Source organism: Anser brachyrhynchus, assembly GCF_964034855.1.
Source record: "Anser brachyrhynchus genome assembly, chromosome: 18".
NCBI classification, from domain to species: domain Eukaryota; kingdom Metazoa; phylum Chordata; class Aves; order Anseriformes; family Anatidae; genus Anser; species Anser brachyrhynchus.
Window position 1 is genome coordinate 8,160,847 of NC_137711.1, and position 21,833 is coordinate 8,182,679.

Consider the following 21,833-nt stretch of genomic DNA (forward strand, 5'->3'; position numbering starts at 1 on the left):
TGGGATCAAAGCCCAGCTGAAGTTGGAGGGGTTCTGTCATTGATTTCTGTTTAGTTTTCTTTCTTCCTTTCCCTTCTCGGTCACATATTCTGCCCATTTTCCTGTTCTCTGATCTGGGGATAACCAAATACCCTACAGCAGCGCTCGAACTTCTTTGCGGAGAGTAACGCTGTGGCTTTGCAAGATAGATACTGAAAAACCTCCAGAAAGCAGAAGGGTAAGGCCTTAATCTAGTGTAGGACTGACTGGAGGAAGTGATCCACTCCAGATGATCTGGTGGGAAGAAGCTGGAAGCAGCCCCAGAATGATCACATGTAGAAGATCCCCATGCCCTTTTAATAGCTTTCTTTACTTGCTCAACAAAAATAGAAGTCCTTTCAAAGGCCGGAGGAAGAAAACACCGTAACTAATGGAGATCAGCCACAGGAAATCCATCAAAATTATGTCCAAATTGCCTTTGGGAGAAGCTTGGCAACTGCCTGAGGAAGCAGAACGTATTCAGCCAGAACCACCCAGAGCAGACTGCTCGCATCCCTGGGAAGGCTCAGAGCCCTCGGGGGAGCCACCACCATCTTCTGCTGACCTCTGGGAGGCTTCGCCTTGCACTGCAGCTCCTGGGCGAAGCTCGCACGACGAAGATGTGTGTAGCAGGGACGCCCTCTAAAGGGAAGATCAGGGAAAACCTGATCGAGTCACGCAGGCAAAGTTGGAAAGATTTAAGAATAAGGGCACGGGAGAGGCAATGACCACCTCTCCTCATCCAGGGTCTTTGTTCTGCTTCTCAAACACGGTTGGAAATATGATTTATGCATTACAATCACGAATAAATCCAGCCAAACTACTGCACACTTAGCTAACGCCATTCACCTGAGCTTTTAGTTGAGTCAGTTCATTACTCGACACCTGGCTGAGCTCATCCATTTATAAGAATAAGCAACAATTACTCCGTGGTGTGAGCAGCTTCCACCCCAAAATTAAGATGGATTAAGACAGTTCTGTCCTTCCAGGATCCAAACACTGCACGAGGCAGGATTTTAGTTGTTTTATTTTAAAACTTGATGTCCCTTGGGGATTTAAAAGGCTAAAGATAGTTTGAGTTTTACGTATCTGCTTCTCTGGAAGGCTAAAAGCAGGCAGGCAGGTTGCCAGACATCTTCGTAGACTGCAGTGGCAGAGGCCATTGCAACAAAGGCAGTGTTAATTACTTCCATTCTCTATCATCGCCTGCCCTCTTGCTCTCCCTTCCCCCCAGGTCAAGCACCCTGCAGCAGGCTATTGCAGGACACAAGGGCTCCGGAGCCAGCTCCCACCAGGGCAGGACATGGGACTTGCTGTGAGCAGCTCCCTTTGTGGTCCTGTGTTCCCCGCCAGGGCAGCCCACGGGGATTTTCACAGCTAGTGGAGGGCACAGGAGGCTGGGAAGACCTTGTAGTTAGCTACCTACACTGGAAGAAGCTTATTTTAACAGCACACTGGTGTCTCTTTGCAAACTTCTTGCCTCTCTGTACAGAAGTGCTTCTTACAACCTATTGACTTCGTAAGAAAGACTTTTAGGAAGCAACGTGGGCCATTCTGAAAAGCAAAGAACTTATCAGCCAGTTAAATCCACGCTCTGGAAAAAATCAGGTACTAAAATAGGAACAAGGCCAGGAAGACCCAGGCACTAGAAATAAACACGATGCCATGCTGCCTTTCCCTGGGAACTCAACTGCCTTGACCGGAGAGGGGCCTCACGGTGCAGGCGGCGGCTCGCAGCCATCCCCAGCCGTCGGAGGGGATCCAGGAGCAGAGACTGAGCTCCTGGGCAATGCGGCTCTTTAGGACAACGCTGGGTGTTGTCTTCACAGACTCAGCAGCCCCGGCGGCCAGATCAGACAGATCAGTTAGTCACAAAGCCAGCGTAGGAAGCTTACTCTGCCAGAGAACCAGGCACCTTTATGTTCAGAGAACACGTCTTTGATTCAAACACCCCCAGGAACTGGATCCCCCACTTTAGGATCAACACCTGTTATACATCACACTTTCATCCATACTCAGATTTGTCTGCTTTCAGACTCAGATTTGTCTGATTTCCAATAACGGAGCTTTTCTCCACAAGGGTGCATAAAGCTTTGGGGCAAGAAAGTGGATATTGCTGATCCGCAGCTTTCCTGCCCGGTTCTGCTTACAGTTCATTACCGCTCATAAGCTAAACAGGATCGTGTAGATTTCGCGGCAGCTTTTAACAGCAAAAGCTAATCATAGTACACACTGCAAGCACCACGTATTCGAAGCACAGCATACATTTACTAACTAATCTCTGACTAATCCCCAACTTCCAGCTAATTAGTCTTTTTGAAGTGTGCCCCTTCCTGCATGAGCTAATGCTTGTTCAGTCCTTTGAAGCATTTAGCGTGCTAACTACAATCACATGCGCCTCCCTAGTAAGCAGCACACATGAAGAACCAATAAAAGCAATTAGTGAGAAGCATGGAAATGCAAAGATCTCCATGCAAGGAGCCTGGGGCCCAGCTCTGAGTGATTCGTGGAAGAACTCTACAACTCAAAGCAAATGAGTTATGAAGTAGGTATGTGGTTTATTTCAGCGCCAGGCGCATGTGGGATAGCTCCCAAAGGCATGCGCACCCCAACACGGCAACTTGCCTTGGTTATATGCAGTAAACATGTGCATTAAGTTTCCCAATATACCTATACATATGCATAACCTCTCCCTGCTTCATATTAAAATTAGTTCCAAGAAGTCACTTCTATGAACTCCTTTTGTCTGCACTTGCACAGTGCCTTCTGGTGGTGGTCGCCGGGGGTCGTGGGGATGAAGGCGGATAACTCTTCTTCATCACCACTAGTTGACCCCCTGCCTTTGTACAGGCTCAGCTGCTCCTTGGCTCTCGTCCAAACCACAAGGTTGGTCTCTCTCAGCTGGTTTTTGAGACAGTCTCCCCATTTTTGTCAGGAAACATCCTCTGTAAGGGGCCCCAAGACTCCTCGTTTCTGTTAATTTGCACAGTAGTAAGCAAAGACACTCGGCAACATCTATTTTTAATGCGATTAAGCAAGCCCCCATTCTTCCATTCCTGGCTTTAATAATAACGATTGTTTTATTTAGAAATCATTAATGCAATTAAGCAAGCCCCCACTCTTCTACCCCTGGTTTCACGAGTGTTTCTGCAGTGCCACCTCAGCCACCCGCTGCCCCACTATGCTCCATGAGAGGCTGCAAAAGCAGCCTCTGGAGAGCCAGGCCTTGCCCCAGTGCTACTTTATGCTCCTTTATGTCTTTATTTCTTTATTTTTCTCTTATTAGACACCGCCTGGGGCACGCCGGCCCTGAGGGGACCTCGCCTCAGGCCCGCCCCGGCCGCAGCGTGGAACAGGTCCCGCCATGAGGCCTGGGGCCCCCCTCAGCCCCGGCCTCGCCCTGGGGGCCGGGACTACACTTCCCAGGAGACCCCGCGCTTCCCCCCCACCCCCCTCTCGCGAGACTTGGCAGGCGCGCGCGGGCCGCTCTCCCTTTCCCCGCGACGACATGGCGGCCGCGCAGGGTTCGGTGAGTCGGGCGCGCCGCCATCGCCGGCCATCCGCGGTTATGGCGGCTCCGAGGGGCTCGGGGACAGCACGGGCAGAAGCGGGAGGCGCTTGCGCGCCGTCATGGCTGCCCGTGGCCGTGCGGGGAGGCCTCCACGTCTTGTGGGGGTGTCAGATCGCGTCTCCCCCCCTCCCCCCCATGTTGGGTCCGGCTTGTTATGGCGGCCGGCTGAAGGGGAGGCAGGGCCGGGCCCTGTCCGGCCTTGTGCCCCTCACGGGGACCTGGCCGGCCCCAAGGTGCCGGGCTTCACCGTGTCCGGCTGCCCTCCGGCCCTCCCCGAGCCGGGGCTGCTCCCTAGGAATTTAATACAGGTATTTAATGTAGCAGCGGGCATGGCTCAGCATTGCTGTCAATACAGGCTTCAAACAGCGAAGCTCGGCGGTCAGAGGCAGCGTTCCCCATCGCTGAACCGCCCAGCAATGCGAAATGGAGCGTGTTGTGCCCGCCAGGTGTCGTTGGCACCCGGGTAAGGAGCTGGGAGCAGGCTGAGCTAACAGAGTGGCTCCGGGTGGTCTGGTCTGCAGCTGAGCTAGTGATGATAAGGTTATCCCTGTCTGAAATTAAGTTTTCCCCTGTGGAATCATGATTCTGAGGCTCAGCATTAAAGACAAAAAGGTAAAAGAATGGTCTGGTACGTGGATTAACGCTCTGTATCCCTCCACTCTTTCAGGTGGCAGCATGTTGTCGAGCAAGCATAAAAATGCACCTTGCACTCACCTTTCGGGGAAGCTGATTCTTTCACTCAGTTGGCAGCAGACCTGCACCATCAGCACATCGGTGAGAAACATCAGCATTTAGTTCATCCTGCTCGAGTTTTCTCCTGTTGTTGGGCTGTGGACATAAGACTTGTTCTGCTGTGACAGATGATAGCCTTCTCAGGCTGCTGGGAGGAGGTATAAAAGCCTAATGGCTTGATTAGTGTAATTAAGCCAATCAGGGCTGTGGCTTTGTTGCAGCTGCCACCTGAGTGTGCAGCTCTTTGCTACCATGGAGCTCAGGCTGAAAGGCAGCACGCAGTGAATGGGAATTTTAATGTTGTTGGTGCCCTGTGGAGCACCTGGTTGGCAATATTGTCAAAGATGAGCGAGAGTAGAAGGGGTCAGAAATAAGAGGGATTGAATGGCAGCCCATTATGGAGACACTTGACACAGCTCATCTCCTAAGTGTGTTTGTCAAAGGAGTAGACCTAGTGAAAGGATAATTGGTCTCTGTGCTTACCCGGAGGTGTACTGGGATAGTTTTGTGCTTGCATTGGGTGGCTGGGAGTAGGGAGGTGCAGCTCACATACACCAGAAGGTCAGCCTAGAAGGGGGACACTGAAGAACCTTTCCTAGAAGGGATGTGTCTGATGGACATATGCTTGAATGCATTTCTCAAGATAAATCCGTAGGTAATTCACATCCCAGATGAGTGCATTATTCCTCTCTGCAAGGAGAGTTGCATTAAGATCCTGTACGGTGAGGAGAAGTAGCGCTGTCTGCTTGAAACATCTTAAAAGGGTCTAAACCATTGAAGTCTCAAAGCTAGTGTTTTTGTCTAAGTGAGGATTTAAATAGCACCCATCTCCCAAATTTTCTTATCTCTTGAGTGAAACGGCTCATTGGCAAATCTGCTCCTGTGTGAGGGACGGGTTTCTGCTGTGCTAAGTTGGAGGCAAAAATTGGCTCTCAGAAAGGAAACCTTCGATTCTTGCTTTGTGACTTGGTGCTGTTTTTGTAAGAGATGGAGAGGAAACAAGGGGAGGATGAACTTCACTTGAAGGATCACTGCTAAATGTTTAACGCAACTTATATTTAGGAGGAAAACATCCTGTAGACTCCTGGGTTGTATCTTCCCCCAAGGACAGCTTTGGCAAGAAGGCAGCTGTGAAGTCAGACGTCGAACTGGTAAGAGAATCCTTGAGTAGTGCATACTGCTCATCTTACACTTCACACGCCAAATCCGTAGGCAGCATGACTCATCCGCTGACCAGAACACCTAATTCTTGAACGCTTCCCAGGAAGAACACAGGTCATAGACGTGCCCGCGTCTGGGCGTCTCCACTGTTTCATTCCGTAGAACTTGAGTTTATGTAGCCAAGGACGGGGGAGAAACTGAGCCGGTGATGTGTTGTTATCCCTGTCTGACAGCTCATCTGTGAGGGAAAAACTGTCCACTGAGGCTCACGTATTCCCCCTCAGCAGTTCTCCTACGTCTTGCAAAGGCTGAAGTGACACAGATGACCCTGGGAAGGCAAAAGCAGCATCTGTCTGCTTTCCTCCCGCCCTTGTGATGCGCGAGCACAGCACAAAAACTTTTCCATGTGCCCATCTGTCCTTCCAGCAGCCTGCCTGTAGGAGCCCAGATGCGGCAAGGTTGTGCAGGGAGTGTAATAAACACAGGCTGCTCTTGTCAGAGCACAGTTTAATTCTAGATCTGTGAATAGCTTTTAAGCCGCTTGGGCAAACAGTAAGGCACATTTAGAGGGCAGATACGAAACGCGTTTTTATCTGACGCGATGTACAGTCACTGAATACACACACTGTAACAGTACTTTATCTCCAGGTGGCTGACAGCTGCATTCTGCTGAACAGTTCCATGCTTTATTTAACAGAACTCGTATTTGTTTGCAGATCTATAATGTTCGGTGACGGGCTGAACTGGCAGACTTGACAACAGTGCACTGCCTTAGTCCTTAAGTAAAGGTTAGTATACAAAGCGGGAGGGAACGTTACTACAACCCGGCAGAGTGGTTGCTTTGCAAATATAGTTACCTTCCAAACTAGTCACTGGGAAGAGCCTGTGGGGCTTTGGGCTTCCACAGAACAAGGGGAAAAAAGGTGAAGAGACAGCGCGATGATAAAGGGGAAAAGTAAAAGCTATCCAGTGTTTGGTGAATAGAGAGGGGCAGGAATTAGTTTACAGCAGACGTGCTTAAGGCAGTGACGGCATTGTTTTGCGGTGTCTCCCGACACCAGGAGGAGGATTTTCCTGGAACAGGCCTCACAAATGATGGCACTTCACTTGAGGTGATATAAAACGGGTACCTGGGCATAACTGCAGGTACCTTCATCTCTGCTCAGTGGCTGTTAAAACTACATCACTGCTAAGTTCCCAGTAAGACCAGAGAGGATTCAGGTGCTAGCGCTGGGTTTGGGGGAGAAGCACAGTTTTAGAACCCTGAAGCCTTAGCTACAGGGAGGCTAGCTGTGTTAGGAAGAGCAGGATCACATTCGGCATGCAGGCTTCTGCCAACTGGATGCAGAATAAAGGCTGAGCTGTCACTCGTAAGAGTACTTTCCGGTCTTCTGAGATGTATACTCTTGATTAAATAATGCCAATCAGTGGAATTTTTTTAATCTGACAGTTGCTTCTGCTCTGACACTGTCTTTTCTACTAGGACCTGCTCTACAGCTGGCTGGAGGAAGGAGTGGTTCCCTGCAGTCTTCTGTTCCAGAATAAAAGAAAGTATTGAAACTGTCTTGAGAGCTGGTGTTTTTTTTTTGTTTTTTTTTTTTTGTTTGTTTTTTTTTTGTTTGTTTGTTTGTTTGTTTGTTTTTGTTTTTTGTTTCTTTTTGTAATGGGTATCTACTTAAACAGAAATGATTTTGAGCAGGTAGAAAGGACTTCAGGGTGAAATGCTTTCTGAAATCATAGAAACTGTGAGCTTACCCTTCATAGCAGTGCCTGCTTCTGCCCAATACCTGACACAGTCTTCTGACTTGGATGTCTTGTGCAGGCAAATGCTGAAAGTTGAAGAAATTCGTGGTAACTGTGACAAAACTGTGGCTAAGCTAGGACTGGTGAAAGACGCGGTTCTTGTTGTCTGCTTAGAAGCTCAAAGAGAAGTGAGAGGCAGTAGTACAACAATCAGGTTCCTCGATAAGGTCATAAAACGGGGGAGGGATGTTTAACTGCAGGGCTAGCTGTGGACAGAGGAACTTCCCTTTTTGGGATAAGAAAGGTGTGTGAGTGCAGTAGGTCCTGGTTTGCGCGCACAGCTCTACCCCTGGAAGCTGGCTGGGAGCCCTGGCAGGATGCTCGGCTATGACAGCATTCATCTTTTTTAAAACATTCCTTTTTGCCATGTGCGTCAGTGCCACCCATCGCTGTGTTTACAGCCACATGGGTTGTGCTCGTGCTTGGCCAGAGCTAGTCTGAGGAGGTTTTGGTGGTACATTATTTAGGCAATATGAGAATCAGGCTTGTTCTTGTCGTGGAAGGGGTTCTGCTGAGTGCTTGCATTCAAGAACAGGCCTAACAGGCTGCCTGGGTACCATTGTGAAGTGATTGACGTGAACAAAGGTTAATTTGAGACTCACAAGCTGGGCTCCACACTGGAGATTAGCCTGTCAGCCCGTTTCAGATGTAATCTTCGTTAACGCTCACTCTTAACTAGCTGAATGCAGCCTGCCATCACAAAGGGAGATGGAGCTTGAGGGGGTGCAGGGTTCCCTGGCTAACAGCCAGGCTATCTCTTGCCATCTCTGCAAGAAGTTGCTCCTTCAGCTGCTGTAAAGCAAATAGCATCAAAGGTGGGGAAGGGCCGCGCTCGGAAGAGTGCCCAGCGATCCGCTCCAACGCAGCCGCCGCCCAGCTGGGGAAGTTGTGTCAGGGCCCTGCTGGGGCACCAGGAGTTTAACCCCGCTCAGCCTTTGGGCCGTTCCCAAGTTGAAGCCTCACTGTTTCACAGGCTACAGCCCCTCTGCTACAGGACATGGGATGTCTTAGCTGACCCCCCCCCATTCACCACATCAGGCACAGAAGAAAGTTACAAAAATTTCCTGTAATTATACAAAGTGGGAAAGTTTCAGGTCACACCGCTCCCTCCGCTGTGTGACATCAACCCTCCAGCCACCCCTGTCCTCAGGAGCCTGCACAGCATGTCTTCCACAGCAGCATTAGTTCACCCGGGATGGCTGAAGGGCTCAAGACCCTTCACCCTGCTCTTAAGATTTATTTTTTTTTCCTTTTTAAATAGCTTAGCCTTGCCCCAGAAGTGCCCTAACTCACCTGGCACAGCTCTTCAGACACGTGGAGGACCACGCACCAGCCCCGTGCAAAACAACCAGCACCGCACACGTGGGCTGCAGGCCAGCTCCGGGCTGCTCAAAGGCCAGCTGCACGTCTGATGTCCCAGCTGAGCTGCAGTAACCCTGCTCTTAGCTGACGGATTTTGAGACTCCGTTGTATTGACCAACACCACAACTTAGTGAAAGGGAAAAAAAGAAAGCTGCTGACACCACGCATTGTACGTTTTGTCACAAGGGAGAGCAGCCAAGACTCGGCCCAGAGCTGTCTGAAGTTCAGGCGTTAAACAATCCGGGAGAGGAGGTGTCCGAACACAGCACCATTCTTTAATTCAGACCATTTCGTCTCCAGGCCAAGGATTCCTCCCACTTGTCCTGCCCCGGTGCCAAGCGTTTGGGCTGGGGCGTGATGGCAGAGTGAAGGGCGTTTTCCAGCTGGAAACTTTGAACACAGAAGTCTGTAAATCTCCAGAAAACGCAAAAAAAAAGAGGGGGAAAAAAAAAAAAAAGGTGGTCGGATGTACACTTCGTCAGCATCCTCTTCCAGCATCCCCTTGCCCCAGCTGCAGACAAGCACCGTCTTTCCCAGGGCCTGCTGCTGCCCCAGGGACACCTTGGTGGCACGGGGAGGTGACGGCCACGCTCAGCAGCACTTTTCGGTGCCCCAAAGTCCACGCTCGGTCTCACGGAGCCACGAACGAGTTGCTGGAGATCCCTGAGGGATCACGGCCTTTCCCGTCAGCACCACCACCACGGCTCTGCTGCCGGCGTGCCGTGCGGCGGGCCTGCACCTCGGGCTGGCCTGCTGGGTCGGGAGAGCCCTCCGGGGACAGACGGGGCCCTCGGGAAGGAGGAGCCCCCTTCCACGCTGCGCTGGGAGCCCTCGGGGTCACCCCGTGGGCCGGTGCCCGGCCTCACCGCTGGTACAGCTCCATGATGCCCGCCTGGTGCAAGCTCCTCCACAGCTCTGCTTCCAGCAGCATGTCGTGGTTGGCGTAGAACACCAGGGGTTTCTTCTCCACCTCGTAGTAGTGGTCCGAGAACTGCTCGTAGTTGGCCGTGATGAACCCATAGGCGCTGACCTGCGACGGGACGGGTGGACAGAGGGCGGTGATCGCCTCGGGGGGTCCAAGCCCGGCCCAAAGGGGACCCCCAGGTGCCGGGGGAAGGTGGCCTCGCGGCTTCTTACCTGGTCGCAGGTGTGCAGCGCCGTCAGGAGCATGAGCGCGCCGGTGCTGGGCATGTAGAGGTGGCCGTACTGCATGTTGAGCAGCTCCGACCTCAGGAACCTGCCGGAGCAGACGTGGTGCTGGAGGGGGGGCACGCGGCCGGCACAGCACCACGGCCCTGCTGCCAAACAGCAACGCCCGGCGCCAACACATGACACACACCCGGCACCTCCGGCCCTGATAAGGCAGGGGCACCGAGCGACAAGCACCCGCAAATTCACCGCGTGTGGATTCTCGGGTGTCTGCTACTAAGGTTCAACTTGTTCTCTGCAACCTGCTAACACGCGCCTCCTCGCTGTTTTAAGTTGTCCCAACCCTGGCACTGGTTTGCGTGAAACGTAGGGGAAAAAAAAAACCCTTTGGACCCTATCTCTGCTTCTTTAGACTAGTTTAAAATTGGATAGTGCGTTTTGGGAAGTGGAGGGTCAGGTGAATGCAGCAGGGCTGTACAAATCTCCCCGCCAGGAGGAAACGTGCGTGGCACTGCAAGGAATGAGAATGGCAGCGGGGAATTTCCCTGCCTTGTCTGCAGAGAGCAGGACAGAGGCGGCTCCAGCACCGGTGGAGGACCAGGGCTGGAACCAGGCTGGAACCAGGGCTGGAGCCCAGTTTTGGCACCGGGCAGCTGCGGGGCCACGCTGCACAAAGCGGGGCCAGGAGGCGGGTGGGCAGAGCCATGCACCTCCAGGTGCCAGAGGGGCGCTGAGCCAGGGGTTTGCATCGGGCTCATCCTCACCTGGCTGTGAGGTAGTGTAAGAAATCCGGGTGCAGCAGCTTGAACTTCTCTGCGGACGCCTCCGGTCCAAAATATTTCCGTGGCCTGCAGCAGGGAGAGGAGAATTGGTGCCACTTGGGATTTATCCCAGCAGGGACAAAGGCGGGGGCAGCGCGCGCTCCCTCGGGTGCGCTCACCCAAGGGTACTCACTCGTCACCCTTGTCCGAGCCCTCGGGGACCGGGCTGCCCTGGATGGCCGACCTCAGCATGATGTAGTCCCGCACGTCCGAGGGGATGAAGATGTACTTCAGGTCCTGCAGCGGGGACACAGACACGGTGCCTGGGGGGTTTTGGGGGCACAGCCCTCTTGCGGGGTGAGGACTGAGGCTCCTGAGACTTGGACAAGGTTTGGGGCAAGGCGTATCCTAGCCTCAGGGGACAATCTGGGGTCAGCCACCCACCCCCTGATGTGCCCTTGGGGGTCCCACCTCAGCCTGGGGTATCTGGGTGAAGCCGTACTCCTCGTAGGCAATGAGCGAGTTCTTCATGGTGTTCACCGTGAACCCGTAGAAGGAGATCTTGGTCCCGACGTCCTCCTCGAAGCCCCTGATCACGGCACCGTTGAGCCTGCGGGAGCAGCGCGGGGCCGTGTCCAGGGCTGGGACCTCCCCAGCACCCGCAGCCCCCCCAATCCTGCCCGGCCCCACCTGAACACCAGGTCGTGCGCGTCGATCGCCTCGCCCTGCCGTGAGCCGTTGAGGATGCCGCCGTTGCCCACCACGGCGCAGCGCACGCAGCCCCCCGGGAAGCGGCGCCGGTCGAAGAGGTGCCTGTTGGCCGAGGCGTTGAGGAGCCGGAGGGTGCTGCTGACGGCTGCGTCGGGGCAGGATGGGGCCAGCCAGGGGGAAAGGGAAAGGTTTGCATCAGCGCAGCTGCAAGTAAGCGTGTCTACACCTCGAACCAGCGTGCTGCAGCGTGCGCAGGCAGCTTTGCACCACAGCACGTTGGTGAGCAGCGTGCAAAAAAAAGCTCATGGCATCCTCGTGCACAGGAGGGTCTGCAGGTGGGGTGGACAAACACCAGCTGGGAAATTGCTCGGTACCCCCAGAAAGCCAAATGCGCCCAGGTTACAGCCCCCCCCTGTTACTAATCCTGCTCCAAGCAGTGGCTGCCGGGTGCCGTGCAAGGCACGGGGACACATCCGGACATCTCCAGCCCCGGTCCCACGGGTGCTGATGCCAGCACCGCTCATTTCCCGTCCTGACAATGCCTCCTTGCAGCTTCCCCTGGTTCACCCCCCCGCCGTCCCCAGCACTTCCCAGCCCAGGGCCTGAAGCTGGCGGCTGCCAGCAAGAGCAGGGAGTAGGTTTGGGGTTGGAAGGGGAACAATCTCCTCTGGCAACAATGGAGCGGGTTGTCCGAGGTCCTCCGGGCCCCAGTTAATAATCATGCACACACTGAGGCTTTTATTTGGGGAAAATGTCACAAGATGCTGCGAGTGGCATTTGCAAAGCCATCCCCTCCACCCTGCTCCCGGGGAGGTGGAGTGGGAAGAGACCAAAGTCCCCGGTCCCCATTCTCCTGGGGTCCCCAGTCCCCTCGAGCCACCCCATACCCCAGATGCCAGCACCCCGGCCCGGTCGGTGCCATACCTGCGTGGGACAAGCCTTGCCAGCCGTAGGGGACGTGTCGCTCCTTCAGCCTGTTCCAGGTCTCGGGGCTGAAGTGCTGGTCCCACATCAGCACTGGGGTGGCAAACTGGAAGAGCTCCCCAAATGTGGGGTGCGCCTTGGCTGCCTCCACCACCGAGCGGGGGCACGGGCTGGGCTGGGGGCGAGAGGAGCACGGTTCGGACTCCAGGCTGGAGCCCCTTTTCCCCCCAGCATCTCCACCCATTGGGGACAAGCCCAGGGACAGAACCGCTCCTCATCCGTCATGTTTTCTGCTGGGCGACCTGGGCATGGGTGCCTCATGCCTGGGTCCCCCCAGCACCCAGCTCCCCAGGGCATAGAGGATCAGGGCTCACAGAGACACCAGGGGAGCGCACACCGTGACAGATGCAGCATCTTCTAGGCCTTTACCCTGGCAAAGCACAGCCCAGGTCCCAGCTCCTTGGGAGCTTGGGACTTTTTTCACAAGTCTCCAGCCCAGGTGCCACTCGGCTGGGGGATTTGGAAGCTCACGCTTCCTGCGACCACACCAGGGCAGCCCAGGGAGACCCATGTGCATGGATGGACAGGTTGCTCCTCCCCACACAAAAAAACCCCCATGCTGCTTTCAGCTGAATTGCTCCTCGGTTTCCCCACCCAGACAGAAAGCCCACAAAGGAGAAAGCACCAGGAACACACCACATTTTGCAAATTATTACCTGCCTTCTGTTGTGTTTGGGCTCCTCTGGCTGCGAGGAAGGTTTGAAGGACTCCCTGCTAGGAAAAGGGAAACAGAGCAGTCAGAACCTGTCCTTTGGGGCCTGGGGAGCCCCGCAGGGCTCTCCCAGCCTGTTCTGGGTTCCCCACGCACCCCTTTTCCCCCACGTTACCTCTCCAAGCTGCCTCGGAGGGCCCTGTGGCTGCCGGCTGGGCGCGAGGTCCCCGACGGAGCCAGGAGCAGCGGCTCCGGCTGCAGCAGGCTGGAAGGGGACACCGGGATGAGGGGAGGTGGCACCGAGCCCCGCATCCCGACACCCCCCCTCCACGAGAGGCACGGTGCCGTGCAGTAAAAGCGATGGGAACCGGGGATGTGGAGGGTCCCCGGGGTGCGTGGGGCTGGTTGGGATGTGCCTTGATCCCCCCATCAGTGATGGGGATGGTCAGCGCCCTTCAGCACCCCATGTCTGGGGACACGAAACACCAAGCCCCAAATGAAGCAGGGCCAGAAGCTGCCAAGCTGCTACGTCTCCAGGAAAACCCTTCCCTGGGGGGATCAGGAAAAAAAACAGCAACAATTTCTTTGGCTTCTCTTTCCTTTCCTGAAGCTGGGTGCTCACTAACTGGGGTCCCCTCCAGTTTTCCAAGCAAGCACAGCAAGGAAGAGGGGGAAAAAGCCCTGCTCCCGTGAGCGGGAGGAACTGTGCCTGCATCTCCATCACCAACCGGTGGGAGACAGAGGCAGGGAGCTCCCCACCCCGAGCATCTCGGGGGGCCCAGAGCCCCAGGGGTGCCCCCGGGGGGGGTCTCATGGCCCGGCAGGGTCCCAGCCCGGCAGCAGGAGGTGGGAGCCCACCGGCGGGGAACAGGCTCCCATTCATCCCCGCACAGAAGGGCCCTTCAGAGCACCCCGGCGCCAGCCCCAGCCTGGGCAGCAGGTGCTCCCGGCAAAGCAGGGTATTGTGGAGCAGACAAGGGCCCCTTGTTACGGGATCTGTGCTCGGGGACAGGTAGAGGCAGGTGGGGAGCGGAGCTCTGCCTCCCCCCGCGCAGCGAGCGTTGGGTTTCCTCCCACCCACCTCCGCTGTCCTCTGCCACGGGGACGCCTCCTCCCCATGGGTGCCAGCCCTGTCCCGGAGCTGATCCGGACCCGTTTGCCACCAGGACACTGCTCAGTGCTGGGTATGGCGTTCCCTGGGGGATAGCCCAGCTCCTCGGGCTCCATCCCACCAGCTTTGGGTGGGGCTGGCTCAGGACTGGAGACGCCGAGGACAAAGGGGTCCCCGTTTCACACAGGCTGAGCATGAGCAGCCCCGGCATGGCCATGCTGGGGCAGGAGGGGCTGCAGGTGCTGCCCCCAGCCCCACAATCCCTACAGCTGCTCCCATCAAGGCCACCCCAGCCCGAAGCAGCAGGCACCATGCTGGGGCTGCCCCACGCACACGGAGCAGCTGGTGCCTCGCTGCATTTTGCACGCAGGAGTGCTGGCACCGAGCTGGGAGAGGGGTCGGCTGCTGCTGCCCCGTGGGGAGGAGAGGGGGAACCCCGGGGGCAGAGCGAGGAGGGCTGAGCTGTCCCGGTAAGGCTGCAGAGCTGCAGGTTTCCGCGAGGCATTCCCGCTGCTCGCACAGCGGCTAAACGCACCCAGCCTGCCCAGACCTGCTCGTTGCTTCTGCTGGGAACCGAGGGGCTGCGCACGGCGAGATGCCGGCTGGGGAGGGCTTGTGGAGAGGCAGTGAAGAGGCAGGACCTCGGAGCAGGGACTCGCAGTGGCACCAGGGGCTGCTCTGCTGGCCCATCCCTGCCAGCTGCAGGCGGCACACACCGCTCCGAGCACAGCTCAGCCCCGCAGTGAGCTGGAAGTCTCAAGAAACAAGAAAACTATTTGCCTGCCGGGTCAGCCCAGCAGTGCCAAACCCTGGAGGCATCTCACACGTAGCTGAGCCTCCAGCCCCGGGCATCTCCTCCATCTGGCACCACAGGAGATGCTCAGCCCCAGCCCCAGCCCCTCCCCAAAGGACCTCCTTGGTGTTGCCACCACCCGAACCCGAAGTCCAGAACCAAGTCCTGCAGAGCTCTGGGTCCTGAAGCACGGCGCACAAAGCCCCCAGCTCGGCCACCTGCCCCTTTCTGCCACCACGGCCACACAGCCCACCAACGAGCCCCCAGGGCAGATACCTTCAGGCACAGCACCCAGGCTCCTGCCTCCCAAAAAGCTGCACGCAAACAGCCTGTCCCTGCCCCACATCTTCCCCAGTCCTTCCCCATCAGGCTCACGAGCCCCAGCTGCACCTCGCTGCCTCCCCAGCTCCTTCTCATCCCCTCCCTGCCATGTCCTGGTGCCTTTGTGGTGGGCACAGCACCAGGCACAGCCCCGGGCTCTTGGTGCTTGCTACTTTTTGCGCTCCGAGGGGTGTTACAGGAGCATCTGGGGCAGCACAGGCTGCTAAAACCCGCTCCTGCTCAGGCTGGCGATCGCTTGATGCTCCCCAGGAGATGGCTCCCACCTCCCTTCAGTGGCCAAACTTGGTGCCAGGCGTCTGCGGATCCTGTCCCAGGCCCTGTGCCGAGCACATGACGCCAACCCACGCGGCGCTCCCGTCCCGCCCGCCGGTGCCGGTGCCATCCCCGAGGCGCGGTGGCGGCTCTCTGTGCCGTGGCCGCTGCCCAAGCCCGGCCGAGCCCGGTGCCTTGACGTCACTCGCCAGGATGTGGCGAAGCCTCGGTGGCTCCGTGCCCTGCGATGCTTGGTTGACTCAGAAGATGACCCCCCCCCAGGGACCGACTGATGCACAATGGGGCTCCCGGGAAAGGAGTGGCCCGCGGCCGCCTGGGCACACTGGCCACGGCAGAGGATTGAGCCAAGCCTGGGTGTGTTCTCTCCCTGCGGTAAAGCTGCCGAATATGACGCCTCTGGTCCGTGCCCACCCTCCGTTTCCGGAAGATAAATATGTGCACAAGTGTTTGAGAGCACACACTCGAGCGCTATCTTAACCAAATACTCCTGGGTCCCCGCGGGGCTGTTTGAAGGAGCCGCAGCAGCACCGCGAACGTGTCCTCCGGGAGCGTGGGCTGCGTCCTGCTGCAAAGGGCCGGGCTCGGTGCATCGTCCCCTGGCACAGAGCCACGGCAGGATGGTGCCCGGCTCTTCTGCTGGAATTAAAGCCATGAGAGGTCCCAGCAGAAATATGGAGGGGTTTGGAGAAATGTCCGGGCAGGGCTGCAGGACGGGCTGGCAGCCCGCAGCACAGCTGCCTCGCCGCAGGGACAGGAGCATTTTGCCCATCTCCCTGGGGCCCCCACCGCTGCCACCGGCCTTGCACCAAACCAGAGAGGGTCAGGGCACTGCCACACATGCCCCCCATCGGGTGGGTTGGTGCTTGCAGCAGCCAGCACCGCCCAGGGGGGTCAGCTGCCTCCCGACCCCTTTTGTCTCCCCCTAAAGCTGGAGCAGAAGGAGGCACCCACCATGTCCCCAAAATGGGAGCACTGCTGGCCTTCCCCTCCTGCCCCAACAGGAGGAAAAGCACAAATCCTGCACCACGGCTGTGCTTTAGCAGTGAGAAGCACTGCACGCACAGACTTCACTTCCAGATTCAGCCCTGCATCAGCCGCCGGGCAGCGCTGGTTGCTCCGGGCTTAGGCTTTAACCCAACTTTTATGGACGAGCAGGGATTCGGGGTTGGTGTGCTTGTAGATGTGGGGAACTGAGGCAAACGGGACCTGCTCTGCTGTGGCTGTGGCTTTAGCGTTTGGCTTGAAGCCGAAGGGAAGAAAAAAAAAAAAAGAAGAAGAAAAACTCCTGGAAGTGTTTTGGAGCCTGTGGAGCTCCCAGGCACATTGCTGCGGGCTCCCGGAGGGGCTGAGCCAGAGGAGCCGGGGCTGGGGACGCAGCTGTGCAGGGAGCAGCTCAGCACCACAGTCGTGACTGCCCCAGCACCATGCTGCATGGTTTGGCCCCACTGCCACCAGGATCCCCAGTCACCCGGAGCCAGCTCCTGCCATGGGGATGCTCCTGCAGGGAGCAGAACCCCGCGCCGGGCAGGACAGAGGGCGCAGGCAGAGCTCCGTGCTCCCAGCGGGGCAAGAAGCAGCGTGGGGACCCCAGGGCAGCCCACCCAGCGGCACCCCAGCAGCTTCCAGTGTAACCCTGGCAGGTTGCGAGCAGGACCAGCCCCGGTCCCCGCAGCATCCTCCCCTCCCTCCCGAGCTCTGAGAGCACCCGCGAGCACCCAGCGCGGAGGCGAAGGACGCCTGTAACACTCTGCTGGTGTGTTACCCACTGCTCGGGGCAGAGGAGGGTGCCTGCTCCTGCTGGCCAAATGCTCTGCGGGCAGCCCCAGGGCTCCCCAGCACCCAGCCCAGCACCAGGGAGACTCTGGCTGAGGCTCAGGCAGGGTGGAGGCTGCAGGCAAAGACCGAAGGGAAAGCGAAGGGGGAGATGCCCACCGCTGGAGTTTGGGACTTGCTGGAGTTTGCGAGCAGCCCCGCAGGAGCTGAGCAGGCTGCAGGCAGCCCTGCCCCGTCCCTGCGGCTGGGGAGGGTCAGCGCTGCAGCGTGGGGCCGGACCCCCCCGGGGAAATGAGCCGGCTGCAGCCCGGTCTGCCCGGCTGCTGGAGGTGGTTTGGTCCTGCTGGGTGCTGAGCACCCTCAGCAGTCCCTGCACCTTTGGCTCCTTGGCACCGCGATGGGCTGAGCCCACGCGGGGACCCCTGCAGCCCCCCCTCACCCCGGGGTCCCTCCCTGGGCACCCCTGGGTGCTGCTGGTGGCCGTGGGCACCTCGGGGAGGCAGAGCCTGCTGTGATCTCTCCTCAACCCAGCAAAGAAACTGGGGCACAGCCGGGGTAACCTGCGCCAAGGGGCCTGCCCCAGCACCCCAAATCCCCCTCCCCAGCACCTCGCGCTGGCTTCGCACATCACCATTACCTGGCTATGATCCTCTGGCCGGCGGGCAGCTCCACCGTGGCGTAGTAGTGCCCGTAGAGGACGAGGGAGGATGAAAAAGCCGCCAGCAGCAAGAGGCAGAGACGTTTCCAGTGCGGGGACCCCATCCCAGCGCTTGAGCGGCGCGGGCGAAGGCGACCCGCGAGCCCTGTGTGGAGCTGATCCCCCCGTGGAGCTGAGCCCCAGCTGCCCCCGCTGCCCACCCAGAGGGGTAGAGGCTCGGGCTGGCTCCCTCCTGGCCCCGCTGCACCTCGGAGCGCTCCTCGGATGTCCCTGGGGAGCGGTGGGAGGGAGAGCGCGAGCGGAGGGAGGAGGCACCGGGCTGACTGGTTCGGGCTTGCTGAGAAAAAACGCACTTTTGAGCTGCTTTTGCTCCGAGCCGGGGATTAAACATTTACTCAGACCAACGGAGAAATGAGCTTTTTTTTTTTTTTGCCTCCCTTTCGTGCCACCCACTTACAGCTCACAAAGCAGAGCTTCCCCCCCCTTTTTCCCATTTTTCGTAACTTTCTCCTTCGCCTCCAGCCCCGCACTCCCATGCAGCCCACGCCAGCGCCCGGGGACCCTGCGGGGCTGGGGTTGTTGTGGCAGATCAGAAAACCTAGGCTCCAGCCCCCGGTACCCAATACAGCTCCGCAGCACGTACGTGCAGGGATCCACAGAAACTCCCCGCCACAGGAGCAAATTTGGGGTGAAACGGGGAAAAAGGCAAAACTGCCTGAGCACTGGCGGGGCTGCCCAAGGGGGGTTGCTGCCGGGACCCGCAGGCTTTAGCAGAGGAACAAATTATTCCCCACCACGTAATTTCATGGCAACCAACACGAATTCATAAATTTGTGCTGAATTCGAGTTTGGGCTGGTGAGGGGAGGGCAGGAGGGAAACCCGAACGAAGCATTTTGGTGTTTTCCGAAGGAAAGCGCTTCTGTTTCGTTCCTGAAAGAGCAGTTCGAGCTAGGTTTAACTAAAATCATTGAAAGAAAGAAAACAAACCTGAAAACTAAAGGAAATACCCAAATGTTTTCACACTGGGGGAAGGGATTCAGCTGGGAAAACAGGCATTTTAAGTGAGCTGCAGTGACTGGGGGGGGGGAGGGAGGGGAATTTTTCGGAAGCCACCAGCCTCGGGGAGCAGCAGCAACGAGCCCTGCTCCATCCAGCCCCGCGGCTCCCCAGAAACCCACGACGCGGCCCCCCCAGCACCTGCAGCCCCCTCCCCAACCGGTGCATTTTCCCCAGCACTTCTCAGCCCCCCCAGATCCAGGCCCCCCACCTCCATTCCCACCCACACAGCCACGCTTCCAGCAATGCTGCTGGTTCAAAGATAAATGCAAAAATCCCTTCAAACTACCCTGCTTCAGTCTCTTTTCGGCTTTTTTTTTTTTTTCCTTCCTACAAATCCCCTCCTAGCCAAAAGTCAGCTTTAGGGCCACGATTAGCATCAGACCAATAAATGGGAGGAATGAGACCCCAAGGGATGCAGCACAGGGCGGGCACGGAGCGGCGGGGGGGGGGGTCCCCTGCAGGAAGGGGTCTTCAGCTGCACCACACCGGGGGGTGACCCTCTGCTGAGGCCGGCAGGGAAAGCACGGCTGTCCCAAAACCCCAGCCAGGGGGATGCACCTCTGCGGGCCCCCCAGCTGCCAGCCCTGGTCCCCAGGGGGATTCCAGCCCCCAGAACGGGAGGGCACCGCACCGGCCCCATTGCCCTCCATGCGTCGAGGGGGATTCTCTCCTCATGACCCCGTGCTTCATCTCATGTGTTCTTGGCTCTTCGTTAATCATGGCTAATTATTACCAACTGCTCGAGTAAGTCATGGGGGAGCTAGCACGGCCCCGGAGGTGCAAAGCTCCCCCATGAGTGGCCTGGGGAAATTCTGGGATTTGGCACGTGGGGACATTTGTGGCCCCAAAATGCAGACCTCAGTGAGCGGCAGCGTTGGTGCCTTTGCCCCATGGGGTGGAGGAACTGCTTTCCTGCCCAGCTCTGTTTCCATGACACATGGGGTGATACATTTAGTGGTTTTTTTTGTTGTTGTTGTTTTTTTTCTTTCATTAGGGGATGAAAATGAGATGCAGTTCTTCATCTGCTCTACTTGTTTCATGCTACAATATGTTTTGGCCCATGCCCCAAAATTAAGTAGCGCCTATTTCGAAGTTGAATAAGTGTGAAAACCTTTTAGGGTGATAGTTGCCAAATAAAGATTAGGAAAAGAACACAAAAGAAATTACAATGACAGTCAGTGTGTATCATTTTTAGCCTGGGCTTTTCATCCCAGTAATTACTCTTGGAAACAAAACCTGAGCCATCCACATCGCTAGAGAGAGCAGGGGGAAAATGAGAATGATCCGCACCGTTTGGCTGTTGGTGGAGGAAAGCCCTGGGGTCTTTGCCACAACGAACTGTCCAGCTGGGAGAAAGTGATCTCCAAAAATCTGCTGGAGGATTCATACCTCCCAGTTTGTCCAGCACAGGTCAAAGATATGTTCAACAATGTGCCAAAAAATCTGTTCCTGGGAAATTTCCCTGAAATTCAAAGCATGGACCTTAGAAATGCGTTGCACCGTCAGCCCCGCCAGGGAACGCGGGGCCATATGGCTGCTTGCGGGGACGAGGTGGTTGCATAACCACGAACCGGTCAGCAGATGTCTCGGGAGGCTGACGCACGGCCCCTTCCCGGCGGGGTGGGAGCCCGGCTTGGCCAAAACTCCCTGTGCCAGGTCCCCGCAGAGCCAGGCTCAGGCGAAACGCCCGCCTCTGTGGCACCCCGGGTGCTCCCTGCCGGTCCCAATGGGGTTTTGGGGGAGAAGTGACTGCGCGGAGGGTGCGTGGGCACGTGGAGCACGGTGCAGCTACAGGACTGGGGATGCTCAGGGCTGTGCTCATCACCAATCTGTGGAGACTGTGGCTCTGAGAAATGGGCCCTGTCTTTTTGCCTTTTACCCCAAAAGGCTGTCCGAGGAATGGGGGAGTCCTTCCCCAGGGCGCAGCCCCACATGGATAGTATGGAAAGAGTGGGATGCCGCTTGAGGGGAGACCGAGCCGATGGGGCCCATCCTTGTGGCAAAACCATCAGGATCCAGCCCACTGGGCAAACACACCCTTTAGTCCCCTCCTACTCCCTACAAAAGCAGGAATATCGCGGGGACAAGCCACAGACAGGGTGGCAGGCTGGACAGCACTGTGGCTCGTGGTGACTTGTGCCAGTAGCTGCTGCCATGCTGCCGGGCTCGGCCCCGCTCTTATCGTGGAGCCTCCTGTGCACGGCGGAGCTGCCGGTCAGCCCCGGACCATTGACCAGGACGGAGATAAGGCGAACACACAGTCCGAAGGTCTCTGCAGGGCATGAGGCAACCGCTGAGGCTCTTGGTTATGGCCTGGAGGGGCTCAGAGCTGGAAAACACCTCTGAGAAATTGGGGTGGCGCAACCCAAACCGCTCTCTTGCCAGCTCCAGGCTGGGCAGGGCAGGCCTGGATTGATCCTGCCCCGTTCTCTGCGGGCCAAACAGCCCCAAGGTTTGCTCAAACAGGGGATCGTGTTTGCCACATGGCCAAGGGGTCTGGCCAGGCCCTGTCCTGTAAGGACACAGCTGGGGACAGGGGACACAGTCTCTGAGTGTGCAATGCTGCTGGCCCCTTGGCTGCCTGCGTGGTCCCTGCCTGCCATGGCTGCGAACACGGCAAGGGAGGGATGGAGGGAGCCTGGTGTGTTCCCAGGACCCAGCACCTGGGATTTGCTGCCTGAGGGTCCGAACAGGCAGGGAAAACCCCACAGCGCCCAGCCTGGCAGAGGAAACCCTTGGAACCAGGGCCTGCTGCGTCCCCAGGAGCTGTTTGCCCGCGGGGCCCTGCTCCAACACCCACCTGGAGGTCAGGGCTCGCTGGAAGGGAACAGCCCGGAGGTCATCTGGTACTTTTGTGCAGAACAAAGCCACGGGCTGCTCCTTTATCTTGGTCGCCCTCCCCTGTTATCAATAGTTTTT

The 21,833-nt window shown here is 57.3% G+C and overlaps 1 protein-coding gene and 1 long non-coding RNA gene across 3 annotated transcripts; one reads left to right on the forward strand and one right to left on the reverse strand.

Moving 5' to 3' along the window:
- Window positions 1-3,414: 3,414 nt before the first annotated feature.
- Window positions 3,415-7,046, forward strand: LOC308179807. The gene is made up of 5 exons (XR_013940546.1): window positions 3,415-3,547; window positions 4,257-4,363; window positions 5,384-5,472; window positions 6,199-6,270; window positions 6,966-7,046. It is a non-coding gene; the product is annotated as an uncharacterized lncRNA (long non-coding RNA).
- Window positions 7,047-8,332: 1,286 nt separating this feature from the next.
- On the reverse strand, window positions 8,333-18,278 carry ST6GALNAC2 (ST6 N-acetylgalactosaminide alpha-2,6-sialyltransferase 2). 2 transcript variants are annotated; one of them, XM_080560497.1, is made up of 10 exons: window positions 17,834-18,278; window positions 13,080-13,169; window positions 12,909-12,966; window positions 12,193-12,367; window positions 11,248-11,413; window positions 11,029-11,167; window positions 10,751-10,854; window positions 10,561-10,644; window positions 9,785-9,884; window positions 8,333-9,677 (listed from the first exon to the last, which is right to left on the reverse strand). In XM_080560497.1, the coding sequence occupies exons 1-10, from the start codon at window positions 17,956-17,958 to the stop codon at window positions 9,510-9,512; spliced, it is 1,209 nt and encodes a 402-aa protein (XP_080416623.1). In that variant the 5' UTR covers window positions 17,959-18,278; the 3' UTR covers window positions 8,333-9,509. The 2 variants fall into 2 exon arrangements, with proteins under 2 accessions (XP_080416623.1, XP_080416624.1); XM_080560498.1 differs by having other exon boundaries at window positions 12,909-12,963; window positions 17,834-18,180.
- Between the last annotated feature and the right edge of the window lie 3,555 nt (window positions 18,279-21,833).